The sequence below is a fragment of the Leptopilina boulardi genome, unplaced genomic scaffold (assembly GCF_019393585.1).
Source record: "Leptopilina boulardi isolate dan_hultmark-lab unplaced genomic scaffold, ZJU_Lbou_2.1 LbouV2_408, whole genome shotgun sequence".
In the NCBI taxonomy this organism is placed as follows: domain Eukaryota; kingdom Metazoa; phylum Arthropoda; class Insecta; order Hymenoptera; family Figitidae; genus Leptopilina; species Leptopilina boulardi.
The window spans coordinates 937,021-951,534 of record NW_026137983.1 but is presented as its reverse complement, the minus strand read 5'-3'; the positions used below and the strand labels follow the sequence as shown (position 1 = coordinate 951,534).

Below are 14,514 nucleotides of genomic sequence, written 5' to 3'. Positions count from 1 at the left end.
AAAATTCTAATATTGGAAAATACAAAATGAAATAGTACACTGGTAAATTTTTTTTTGTACAAAACCTGTTGTTTTTGTTTTATACGCTTTGTAATTATTTAAAAAATTTTAATTTAGAAAATTTATCTAAAGGATATACTCAACAGATTTTATGAGGTACAACATTTAAATTGAATTTACTTTAATTAATTAAATTTTCAAATAATATATTGTTTATTTAAATAATAATATAAATTAGCTGGAATTTTTTTGTTATCGTTATTAATAATCGTTGAATTTTAATAAATAAAAAGCCAAAGTATTGCAAATTTTTTTAATACCTTTAATTTTAATTCTCATATTTTGTGAACACGCACAAAAAAATATCAAATTAAATATTCTACATTATTTTCCAATATTATGAATTGTTATTTTTAATCCATACGTATAATTATCACTCGACACAAGTCACATCTCCTCCTTCAACAAGAAAAAAAAAAAATAACAAACTTGTTACAATACCAAAATAGTCAAATCCATATTATTGTTTTTAAATCAGCGGTGAAAATGCCGACGCTTGACTTCTAATTTCCCGATGTTCCGACGGACTCAAATCCAATAGTCCGCCAACAACATTTTGTTCGCTCCCAACTTGTTTTCCAATGAGAGCATCAATACTGAAACTTCTTTTTTTATCAATAATTGTCGACGCACTGGGCATAGATGTTGTCCTCGGTACATGATTAATCTGCCTAATTGGCGGTGCTGTTATTGCCACTGGTTTATAAAGTGGTGGCGGTGGTTCCAAAAAATTTCTCAACTTCAATGCATCCAATGCCGACGATGGAAAATCCAATAGCGGTAATCCTGATGGTGTTGCTAAATAGGGATAGGGAATTGCTCCAGGATGACCTCCACCTCCAGCACAAGAAGTCCGATCACCACATATTGCAAATGTCGCCATAATGGCTCTATCTCGTAAAACATAATGAGGCGGTGGCCTTTTATATCTCTTTCTTCGCCTTAAAAAACTTCCATTATCAAACATATCCTCAGCAAGTGGATCAAGAGTCCAATAATTACCCTTACCCGGATTACCCGGTTCCCTTGGAATTTTAATAAAACAATCATTCAATGACAAATTATGCCTAATTGAATTTTGCCATGCTGGAAATTTGTCGTGATAATAAGGGAACCTTGTCATAATAAATTCACAAATTCCACTAAGAGTAAGCTTCTTTTGGGGCGATTGAAGAATTGCCATTGTTATTAATGCAATATATGAATACGGTGGTTTTATCAATGACGAGGAGAGTTTGTCTGTGGAATAATTTGAACCCTGATGATTCTTTTGACTAGTGGACATTGAATAATTTTTCTTATAGGTTTTATTACGATTTCGCGAGGTAACTGCAACCGATGATGGGGTCACGGGACTTGTTGATGGTTCAGGGGATAGGTCTTGTTTATCTAAACTCACTGGATCCACAATCATGCTACTGCTGTCTGAATCCCTGTCACTGTCCATGCATCCATCACACGATGCATTTGACATCATATTCATTTCCATATTTAACATTGATGCATAACGATTGCTCGACGAATTTACTGATGGTGTCAGTAAACCGGCGTTTTGTACTTGACTTGAATTTAACATTTTCAATTATTCTGATTAATTTATTTTTATTTTCAATAGCACTTTGGTCAGTGTCAAACAATAATTTCTGACAATTCCAATTATTCTGTAGAGGTCCTCCAAGAATTGGAAAGAGCTCAACAGTGGAATCGCGAACAAAAACTCGTGCAACATTTCATTTTCATTCGATAAAGACCCTAATACGACTGTCATCAAAGTTATCTCTACGCTATCATCTTAATAGTTTGTTTCCTTAGTGATAAGAGTCTTTTTTTCTTTCGCACCCTCACACGTACGCCACGTGACAGTCGCACTCTCTGGTTCTCTTTTTGACTCTAAACACCAGGTACTCACAGATGGACGTATTTTTAATTCGCTCATGTTTTAAGCGACTATTTTTGAACGTTGATTGAAAACAATGGATCCACCGTAAGACATTTGTAAACAGTTAAAAGAACTCTTTTTATTTCAATCACAAATTATTATTTCATAATTAAAATAACATACGCACTATTTCTATTTTGGTAAAAACTGATTAAAGGATAAATTCACATTGATTTCTTGTTTATATATAGGTAAGAATGAATCACGTGACTGGATGAAAGATTCCAGAAATAGTGAACGGTTGTTGTGTCAGGAAATCCGAACCGTGTTGATGAGAGAACTGTAAACGTACCTCTATGACTGGAAGGGTATCGCGAATTGATTTGAAAGCCTCCTTCGTTTGGGGGCGGATCGTGGGGCGGAGACTTTTCTCCCCACTTTCGGCGTTAAGGGGGGGAGGGGGTGTCAGCCACCCTCGCGAAAGGCTTTGCGGGAGATTAATCCCGAGAGTGACGGGGGTAGGGGTGGGGTGGCAAAGCTAGGAAAATAGCAAGATAGATAAAGGGTCTTTCGACTATATAAGGGAGGGTGAAATTGTAGCACTCTGGGGGCTGCTTTGCTTTGAACGCGACGATAAGAGAATGTAGGTGTACAATGGTTCCGGTCGTGTCGACAAAGGCGACCGCTTAGAAACTGTCAACGAGAAATCGAGCCAAGAGAGAGAGAGAGAGGAAGAAGTACAACACGTATATACACATTTGAGAAACTATTTTTGTTTTCCTTTTTTCGCTTTTTGTGTTCTTCCTTATCGAAAGAATAACTGATTTTTTAAAAAGGGTTTTATTCGCATTAAATTTTTAGGGGAATGATATATATAGAATTAAATTTCAAGTTAATGGAACCATTTAAATATTATAAATTAATGGTTCTATCAATGATTATTTTAAAGTACTATGACGTTTTTAATTAGTTGCGGGTTCGGACAAGAAGTTCATTCAAGTTATTTTATTTTCTTCAACGTTTCGAAATCAAAATAATTTATTCCTCTTGAGGGAGACAATCAAAATACAAAATTATAATATATAAATCCAATAGAGAGAATGATAAAAATAAGAACAATTAAAATAAATTAAAAATCTTAGCAAAAATTAATAATAAATGACATCAAAAATTATGAATCATTAGTCCAATAAAAACATCATAAGATACACCCTAAAAAAAGTAATTTTCAATCTAGAGGATTCCTCTAAAATAAATGCATATTTTCCTCTTAATTTTGGTATCAAAATTATTATTCTTCATTTAAGAGGATTTTCCTCTTAAATTAAATGTCGACATCCAAACCTCGTAAAATTGTTTTTAATGTCAAAGCCATCAATAAAATAATTATAATTTCAATCAAATAATAAAATCTTTGAAGAAAATACATTTTTAAATTAAAATTAAGTAAAATTATAATAGTTCATTTCAATATAATAATAAAAATTGTTTTTTAATATAACATTAACAATGTCATGTTTTTGGTTAATTATCAACATTTTATATTGATAATTAAAATACAAAAAATAAGTTTTCATTAATCAGTTGTAATGATCAACGAGATTTTCAGCGCAAAAATAATTTTAAAACATGATGATATGTTTAAAAGTTAACATTTTTTATAGGACAGAAAAAAATTTCATATATGAAATTATTTAACGTTTTAAAACTTTTTTAAAAAAGTAAATAAAAAGATTTAAAAAATTCGAAAGATTCAAAAATGGGGTTATAGTATTTCTATTTACCTGAGTAGTAAAATTTCACAAGAAATATCCAAATTTTTTTAAATCTAAAAATAGCGTTAAAAATATTCATTTAATTTGAATTTAACTATATTTTCTGTATTTTTAATAAAGCAAATCCATTTTTTTGTCCTTTTTGTTGACATTTTACCAGAAATATTAAAACTGAAAGGTTAAAAAACAACTTCACAACTATCATACCCAGGGAAAGGGATCAAACGATTACATTATTTTTTTCCGTTTCCTTTTTTTAAATCTTCTAAATTTAAAACGGAAAATCTTAATTAAAGAGGAAAATACAAAAGGAATCCTTTTGTCATTCTTCCATTAAAATGAAGAATAAAAATATTCTACATTTCAATTGAATAATCTTGTTTTAAGAGGAAATATTTAGAGGATATTAGAAGAGGAATTTTCCTCTAAGTATAAGATTACTTTTTTTTGGGTGTAATATATAATTCGTCAAAAGCATAAAATTAATATAACCAAGTACTGTTGGAGAACAATAGACCCTGAAGTTAAATACTAAAATATAAAAATAAAAAATTTAAAACAAAAAAATCATAATAATAATTAATTAATTATTTTTAAAAATCTTCAAATTTTGATTTCTATAATATTCAATTTAAATCTTAAGTCTTGAAAAATTTTTATCAAATAACTATTTTTTATTATCCATGAAAAACAATATACATATATTTTAAGTTTATATTCTTAATTAAATTGTTTCAAAATAATTTATTAAATTAATTAAAATACCTTATTAAACTTCCTTTATCTAATAAAATATTAATATATATTTTCCGGATGAAATTATTTTAATTTTAATCATATTAACATTTTTTTAAATTATAATTAGATATTTTTCATTCCCATATAGGTTTTTAATATGTTCCTGTCTATACGAATATGTAATGATCTTTTGGTTTGTCCTACATAATGTTTTACTACAATTACATTTAAATTTGTAAACACAACACTGATTGAATCCCTCAAGTTTATCCTAACCAAGTTTTATAAAAGTAATCTAACTTCGAATCTACGCTAAAAATTGTTTTCATTAGTACAGCAGTATTGGTTGGTAGAAATTAATTTTCTTTTATTCGTTTTAGCGAATGCAATTCATTAGTTTGCGCTTCTTACTGATTGTAAGTTTCTTCTTCTTTACTGAGCTGACAATAAAGAACCCATTTCGTAAACTGGATTTTAGTAAAAAATTTTGATTAATTACTGATAAGAAAATTGAAAAAAAAAAACAAAAATAATATCAACGATTTTTTAAAGTCGTTTATGAATCATTAATAAGAAAAAAGAAAAAAATTAATCTCTAAATACAAAAAAGACACATATCAAAAATTTAATTTTATCGCATTAAAATGAAATCTCTTCAAGAAATATTAATTTCTGAAACACGTGATCTCAATATATGCGAACAATAATATATATATATATATATATATATATATATATATATATATATATATTATATACATAAATTATTCCCATAAATATTGAATGATTCTGATAGGTATTTATATGATGACTTCGTGAGCAATAATAAAAGTCTAATATTCAGCGATTTTTGGGCATACTGTTCCAATTGAATCAGCTTAATATTTGACTTTCGATACTTTGTGACAGGTCGCTTTAGAAAAGGGGGATTTAGGTCGTGCCATAGTAAATGGCAATCACAATGGCTTACGCCCTCGCGATGCTTTTAACGAGCGGGGTCACCTCGGTATATTATGTGGGTATTAGTTCGTGAAACTGCATGGTGTGGCCAACAATTTGTCCCATAGATCATATGTCATTACAAAAAGGGATGCGGTAAATACCCTAGCGAATTCATGATGCGATCGCTTTTATTTGGTGGGCGATAACAATTATTACTACCGTATAGACTCTTGTAATAAATAGATGAGTCGACATAAATATTTCTGTATAGACATATTTTGTATGTATACGTCCCCCTTTTATTTTATACATTAGCAGAAGCTGGCAAAATATTTCTTCTAAAATAAAAATTATTTCTGCTCATTTTTGCTTCCTCGTGGAGGAAGCTTTGTAGTCCTTTCGTTTATAAAACTTTTCAAAGTGGCGGAAACAAATTTTTTTTTTTTATAGAAACGATCATGTTATATGAGATCCTGATCAATTGTCCGGATGTATGTATATGTGTGTGTGGATCCCTTTCTTGTTTAGAAGATAACTTTAACAGGTTTTAATGGATTTAGATAAAATTTGGTAGGCTCATTTATCATATTAATATCTCAAATCTGACCAAAGGATTTTGAAAAATACCTCAAAAAAAAAAATTTTATCGTCTTTTTTCCAAAAATTTTTTTTTAATCGAAAAAATTTTTAAATAGAAAAATTTAAGGTTATATATAATAAAATCGTATTCCTTACGTCAAGACGAATCGATCGATATATATAAAGTATACATTTGAGGTAAATTTAAAGAATTAATGAAAGTTAAAAAATCAAAAATTCACATTTTGTCAATAAAATTTTGCTTTCTCCACGAGGAAGCAAAATTTTTTGCTGATCGTAAACAGCAAGCAAAATGTTCATGTAATGAACATCTGAATTTACAACTTGTTTCTTTTCTCTCCTAAAATTATATATTCTCTAAATTTTAAATTAGTGAAAATTACTACTATATATAATCCCTCATGGCATGGGATATCCCGAGCATATCCCATTTTCATCCCGCAATATCCCTGAGATAGCCCAGAAATATCACCCCGTGTAGAAATTACCCAGCGGATGCTGCGCTAGGTAAAGATAAATTTTTGGATTTTTTGAATTTTTAAAAAAATCGTCCGGGATTACCGTCACTGACTAAAACCGGGAGTTGTCTATACAAAAAATGTATCGCGCACTTTTTGATTATAGTCCAGCGGATGCTGCCTGCGTAAAAATGAAAGTATGCACAGAAAATACCTACTCTCATTTTTGTTGTAACTCAAAATGAGTCAATTCTTAAAGACAAAAAGTGGCACAATTTACATGACTCATTTTTGCTGTACTTCAAAATGAGTAGCGTACACTACTCCACAGAAAATTAAAAGGCATTAAAATAAGCTGCAACGCTTCTTATTTTAATCCAATTTTGCTTATTTTAATCCATTTTGGTATTAAAATAAGCAAAATTGGATTAAAATAAGAAGCGTTGCAGCTTATTTTAATGCCTTTTAATTTTCTGTGTCATTTGCGGACTAGGTTTTTTCTGTGCAGCCAAAATTTTTAAAAAATGTATAAGATAGAAAATAGTATATTTCGATACAAGGGGCCAAGCGAGCGTTTTGCTCATTACACGAGTAATGGGCATACGCTCGCGAGGCAACGAGTATCGAACCATATTTTTCTTTATAAGTGCAGGCATAACCTCGTTTGACAGCTACTTGCAGCTATTCAAAATGGCCGACTCCCTCATTGTGCGTGCGGACGATGAGCAAAATGTTTTGGCCACCGCTTAACGGTGAGCAAAATACTTTGCTCATCGTCCGCGCGTACGGTGAGGGATTCGACTATTTTGGATAGCTGAAAGTGGTTGCCAAACGAGGTTTTTGCATGCACGTATAAAGAAAAATGTATTTTAATAAGGTTTTTAACTTTTGCCTAAAAGTTTTTTTTTTAATTTTGCATATTTTACCCAATAAACAAACAAAATCATACAATTTAAGACTTTTTTTATGGTTTTCACAATAAAAATAAAAATTTTGGTTATTGTCACTATATGATTTTCGAAATCAGAGCATCAAAATACATAAAAGTAAAAAATATAATAAAAGACCAAAGTCATTTTTGAAAAATTCAAAAATTTTTCAAAAATTCTAAACACATAGTAAAAATTGTTTGCAGTTTTTCTTTAAATTTAGAAAACATCGATCAGTACGATAATTGAGAAAAACGACTTTTTAACTTTCAAACTTAAAAATTTTATAGTAATATCATCTGAAAAAATTTTCAATTTTTTTGAAAATTACAGTTTACAAAAACACACAATTTGAAAAAAAAAATCTCATAAAATTGATGAATTTTAAAGGAAGATATGAGAATTTAAAAATTAAAAGTCATGAAAATTCTGAAATATTCATATCTCAAAAACGGCTTGCTAAAAAAAATTGAAAAAACTCATTTCGAGAATATTTTATGGGAAAAATATATAAAATACATTTTTTTTCAAAATTCAAAATTTTGAATTTTTTTGAGACTCAAAAAATTCATAACACTTTTGTTTTTAGCCTCTATTGGAAAATGTTACGGGAAAAAAGTGTTTTATTTTGGGAGTATTTTATGGGAAAAATATAAAAAAAAAATTTTTTGATTTTTAAAATTTTCAAAAACTCAAAATTTTGAAAAAATTTTGAATTTTTTTTTTTTTTTTTTTGAACCTTAGGGTTCATTTTGCCCTTTTGAAAAAGTCTACAAAATTTTAGACCGATTCATTAAGATTTATTCGAGTAATCGAGAAATCAAAAAATTGTCAAAATAGAGACGAAAGACTAAAGGCTTTAGCTCGACTTTTTCTTCGCCCTCTAAATATTCAATTTATTATTATTATTATTTTTAATAAATTAAAAAAAATCATAACTTTTTTCTTTAAGTCTCAATCAAAAATGTTACAGGAAAAAAGTGTCTTATTTTATTAAATATTTAATAATATTGTTAACAAAATGCAAAAAGGCATTATAGAGAAAGTTTCAAACAGAAAAATAATAATCTATTATATTTGTAGTCTGAAAATGATAATAATTGTTGAATAAATTTTTTCAAAACTAAAAACACTTTTTTATTCAAGGTAATATTAATTTCATAATAATTTAATTTATTTCAATTATTTTATTATAATTTAATAAATTTCATTATTTTAAAAAAGCGTGTGCTTTTTTGTCTTGGGCCAATCAGATGATTTCAACTAAATGTAGGTTATGTTCGTTTCTGATTCATGACAGCTGCAAAAATATATATGTGGAACAATAATTTAAGGTGATTTTTATAAAATGAATATTGATTTAGATGCTGTGGAAAGCACACTGAAAAAAAAATTTATTTGGATCAAATAAAAAGTATTTGATCCAAATACATCATTTACTTGTCTATTATCCAATAAATATGTATTTGAACCAAATACACATTTACTAAACCTAATTATTTTATTTTATCGTATCAAATAAATAGTTATTTGAATCAAATACAAAGTATTCAAATCAAATAAATGGAATATTCAAAGCTATAATAAATAATTATTTGAATCAATTATGAAAATTATTTCATTCAATATTGCATGTTTTTTAATTCAAATGAATATTTATTTGCATAAATAAAATATTTTTTTTGAAACAACTAAAAATTTTCTTGAATCAAATATTCGATTATTCGTCATATGTATCAAATACTTTTTATTTGTTTTAATAAAACGAAATATTTAAGTGAAATAAATAAATTAATTGTTTCAAGTAAATCATTATTATCGTTTAAAAGAAATATTTAATTGATTAAAATATTTTTTTAATTATCTTGATAAAATAGTGTATTAGGATTAAATAACGAATTATTTGTATTAAATAATTCAGTTTATTTGAATCAATTATATACATAAATTTATTGTGTCAAATACTTTTTATTTGTATCATAAATAAACGAAATATTTGAGTGAAATAAATGAATGAATAGTTTCAAGTAACCCATTATTTGTATTAAATAAATTCATTTATTCAATTCAATTAATTATTTAATTGAACCAAATAAATATTCAAATAATTCAAGTTATTTGAATCAAATACATATTTTTTTGATCCAAATAAAAAGTATTTGAACCAATTAAATATTTTTCAAATAATATGAAGTATTTGAATTAAATAATTTTTTTTTTCAGTGCAAAGTTCATTTTTTCTTACATTCGATTTTTTCGATCATCGAGATATTTCGTTACATTTTCATGTGCTTTGCATGCACTGACTTTTTTAAGAAAGGACCAGTTGAATATGTTAAAATATTCTAAACACACATCTACACAAATTCCAATTTTATTCTACAATTTGTATTCTCCATAAAAAATTGACACGTGTAAAAAAACCAAATCCTTGAAATAATTTCAATACGTAAAAGAAAATTATCAACAAAAATAAAAGTTACATAAAAAAAATAATAATAAATTTTTTTTGATAAAGTCGCAAACATTGAAAAATTTAAGTATCAGATTTACTTTCATTGCTTCGTTTCTCTTCTTTACAGAAGTTTGAGTTGTTATTTTAAGAGCTACTTGCGATTTTTATTTATTCCTGTAAGTAAAATACTTATTAATATATAATTAATTTTCATTTTAAATCTAAAAAATGACCCCTAAAAGGAAATTAAGCATTTATATGTAATTATATAAGTCTGAAATATTATATTTCGCGTCATTTATTTATTTCAAAAAAAAATTCAATATTTTATATAATTGAAAATAATATTTTAAAAACAAATTTTTAATTTAAACAAAATCAATATTCCTAATATGGGTGATTTTCCACAAACTGTGATTTTTCAGGTTCTAATTTTTGTTTTTAATTTTTGAATAATCCATGAGTATTAACATTATTTCACTTCTATTTTGTAGTAGAATAAGCAATAAAAATGATTAGTAAAAAAATAAATAAATTAGTAAAATAATGAGATTAATGATTATGATAATAATTCCACATAAGTAACTTTTTGATATGGGTATTTCGAGTAAAGCCTAGTTGTTATAAAATAATAAAATAATCTCTTAAACAAATTTGGAACTGTAATATGATTAACAACTAATTTTATTTAATGAAAAGTCATTTCAAACTGTTCTTAAATCGAATTTAACTAATTAGAGAATAAATCTGTCTGATATAGAAGTCATATTTTTTTGTCTCTTTTGTGTCAAAATTTAACGTTATGTTAAATGTTATGTTCGTTTTTTGGCCATTTTCCTCTAAAGTTTGACTTAAATTTTGAGGTTATGTTTGTTTCTTAGTCTTCGTGTTAGTCGTTTTCCGCCAAAATAACATAACCTCAAAATTAAGGTCATTTTTAGCGGAAAATCAAATCAAAATCCCTCTCAACGTAAGGGTGGGGGAAAGCTTGAGGCTATATTCAGAGTCTTGAAACGAACATAACCTCTAAATTTAGGTAATTTTTTGCGGAAAATCAATCCTCTCAACCGGCGTGAAGGGGGGGGGGGACTTACGGCTATATTCAGAGTCTTGAAACAGCGGCGGTGGCGATATCTTTTTGTTATATAGTTAGATAAATTTGAATTAAATTTAAAGAATTAATGAAAATTAAAAGATAAAAAATTTACATTTTAGCTAAAAAAAATTTGTGTTTATTTAAATTCAAGTTTATAAATAAAATAATTTTATTTTTCTTGCATTAAAGCAAACCGATTGGTATAAATAAAGTAATATGTTTAACCCAAAATTAATTAAATTTTTCAAAAAATTTTAATTAATTTTAATAAATTGCAACCATTTTTCAACTCAAAATGTTGAATTAAAAAAATAACACGTGTGAAAAAAAATTCCTTGAAATAATTTCGATAAGTAAAAAAAAAAAAATAACCAACAAAAATAAGTGCTGCATAAAAAAAAATGAATAAAAAATTTTTTTTTTTTGATAAAGTCGCAAACATTAAAAAATTTATGTATAAGGAAATGTCAATGTTAATTTCTATAATATTTTTTGACAAAAAAAAAAAATTTCAGGTTCACGGATAAGATAGCAGAAATTCTAAGTGTACACAAAGATATCATAACGAAACCAGAAAAAAACAATATTAAACAAATTATCTAATGATGGAAAATGCAACAAATTTTCATTTTCTTCCTGTTTGTCACTACATAACTTATTTTGGTATTTTCTTTTACAACAATCACTTAATAACACTTGAAGAACGATATCAAACTATCAGCATATTAAATACTTTCTTTGAATATCTCAATAATTCCAATAATAATGAATCAGAGTTGAAACTGAAATTTCTACAAAATGCACTGAAAGAAAGTAATTCTTATGGCGGAAGGGGCAAAAATTATTATAAACTTCTTGACGCAAAACACGTAAATGAAATATATCAGAACATCATTGGAACGACTCTATTTTTTCACTATGGCAACGTTAATGGATATTTAGCTGAATTAAGAAATGGAAATGATAAAAACATAACTATATTTAAAGAAAAAGTATATCAACATTTGTTACATAATTACACGAGTAGGGATTATTGTTTCTCATCATCGAGAAATCAAAGTATTAAACTTACTTTACTTGCAATTAAAAAAATTTTTAAACACAACATTTTGCCATTGTTTTCTCATCTAGAAGAAGTCGTGAATTTGGATTATAAAAGAAAAAAACGTGAAACATCAGATGATGATGATGATCATATTGAGGAAATCCCAAAAAAGATTCCAAAATCATCTCATACACAAGAGGGAAGTGAAACCCATAAAGAAATGTTACATCTTCTGCATGATTTTAAGAAAGAGGGAATTTCTTTTAGTATGAGAAACAGTTATTTCAAAAAGAAATTATATGATTTAGCTGTAATTCAAAGGAAATCTCATAAAGTCCCAATTGGTGAGTTATGGTGTCTTCAAACTACAAATTCACAAGCAATTGCTAATTTTTTGTTCGGTTTAAAAGAAAAAATTTTCCATTTTAATGATATAACTCTTTTGCAAAGAGAAATTCCATCATCATCATCAGTTATCGATAATAACGAATTGGAACAATTTTCTTCATCGAAAACAATAGAAATTCGTTATCATTTAAGAATTACAATTAACAGAGGTATTATAGATTTACATTCATTTTCCCACAAATTTCATGACGAGTACATTACATTTAATGATAAAAAATTTTATGTTTCAAATACTTCATTCAGTAATGATGGAAAAATTTTAAATATTAAATTATACGATTATGGTAGATGGCCAAAATCAATGAGTAACGAAATTATTTATCTCGCCAATTCTGAAAGTACTTTGATTGAAAGAATGGAAAAAGTGAAAACAGTTGCAAATTTTTTCACACAAAATATACCATTATTTACGATAATAAAAGCAGAAGGCATTCTGATGAATTTCATTTTAAGAATTAATACCATGGGTGATGTGCCAAGTTATGATCAGTTTGCGAAGGATTATTATAATAACTTAAAGATTTTGCCTTATTATAAAAATTTCAAAATAGAAAATAACGACTACATTAAGGATGTAATATTTTATGATAAATTAGATGACATTCGTTTTATCATTGAAGCAAAAAAAAGAATTGAAAAGTTTTATGGTTTTCATCATATACCGAATTTCAAGAAGATATTTATAAAATATATATCATTTTCCCTTTTTTCGATTCTGCGATTTGAAGATTATTATACATTATATTCTATGCTTAAAATAAAGTCAAAATTACTTCTTCATTTTTTCAGATATGAAGCTGCAGTTTATAGACTGGGTCTTAGACAATCTTCCAAAAGTGAGACTTACATACCAATACAACTTTTTAAACGTAAAATAATTAAGATGAAAGATTTAGAATATTTTGAGTCAGTAAAAAATAAAAATGGTTCTTTAAACTTAGAATCGTTTCCAATGTTTTACAGAAATTTGTTTGTTGCTATGACACAACTTACGAATTTTTCATTAGATAATTCAGAAGAAAAGCTAGTTATATTTGAAATTACATTAAAAAATCAAGCGGCTATTGTGAATATCAATTTTGGTGATTTATATTCTACAAATCCATTTTATATTGTAACATCTTGCCTACCCCTTAAGGTTCAGGATGTACAGAAAGGAACAACTGTTACTGGAGAAGAAGAATGGATTGTAAAATTGTATGACAGTGATATATCACAAGAAAAGAGAATGGTTTGTATGGCGAAAAAACTTAATGAATTATTTTCAAATGGTGTACAATATTTTTCAGATTAATAAGTGCAATAATTGAAATTAGATAATTATTATATTACTATTATATTCTAATGTAAAAAATTATTTTAAAGAAATATATAAAAGTCTTATAATACTGTTAAACATTGTTAAAATATATTTGAAACACACATCTATACACAAATTCCAATACCTGATGAGCTGTGTTCACGCAGCTAAAATGCATTTGACATTGAAATAAATTAATTAATTTCTACATTAAAAAAACCTTATATACTATATAGAATTTTGCATTAGATTTTAATTTCTTCTTTTTTTTCTTGTTCTACGTTCAAATCCAATTAGTGACTTAATACGTATGTAAGTATTCTCGAAAGTTTGATCTAAAAAATTTTCTATATACCAATAAGGTTTCGTCTGATAGAGGCTCAACTATATGTTACAAAAATTTAAATTCTCAATTGAAAAAAAAATTAATGAAATAGACAAAATATATTAATAAAAAAAAATTGTTTCAAAGAAATAAAACAAGATAAATTGCTAAAAAAAGGAATTGACTTTTTTTCTAATAATAGATATAAACTTAAGGAAATAAATCTTACAAATTTCTATTTTTGAATTTTGAAAATAATCGTCCGAGAATACCGCCGAAGTCTAATCTTCACAGAAAATTAAAAGGCATTGAAATAAGCTGCAACGCTTATTATTTTAATCCAATGTTGCTTATTTTAATCCATTTTGGTATTAAAATAAGCAAAATTGGATTAAAATAATAAGCATTGCAGCTTATTTTTAATGCCATTTAATTTTCTGTGTTGGGAGTCTCGAACAAAAAATGTATGGCGCACTTTTCGATTATAAAATATGTGAATTTTAT

The 14,514-nt window shown here is 26.7% G+C and overlaps 2 protein-coding genes across 3 annotated transcripts; one reads left to right on the top strand and one right to left on the bottom strand.

Moving 5' to 3' along the window:
• Positions 1 to 243: 243 nt before the first annotated feature.
• LOC127289358 (forkhead box protein D3-like) lies at positions 244 to 2,299 on the bottom strand. Its single transcript, XM_051317250.1, has one exon. It carries the CDS (start codon positions 1,634 to 1,636, stop codon positions 530 to 532), a length of 1,107 nt encoding a protein of 368 aa, XP_051173207.1. The 5' UTR covers positions 1,637 to 2,299; the 3' UTR covers positions 244 to 529.
• A 7,603-nt stretch (positions 2,300 to 9,902) lies between these two features.
• Positions 9,903 to 13,781, top strand: LOC127289349 (uncharacterized). Of its 2 annotated transcripts, XM_051317227.1 has the most exons (3): positions 9,903 to 10,012; positions 11,448 to 12,534; positions 12,629 to 13,781. In XM_051317227.1, exons 2-3 carry the CDS (start codon positions 11,535 to 11,537, stop codon positions 12,646 to 12,648), a joined length of 1,020 nt encoding a protein of 339 aa, XP_051173184.1. In that variant the 5' UTR covers positions 9,903 to 10,012; positions 11,448 to 11,534; the 3' UTR covers positions 12,649 to 13,781. The 2 variants fall into 2 exon arrangements, with proteins under 2 accessions (XP_051173184.1, XP_051173183.1); XM_051317226.1 differs by having other exon boundaries at positions 11,448 to 13,781.
• The last annotated feature ends 733 nt before the right edge of the window (positions 13,782 to 14,514 follow it).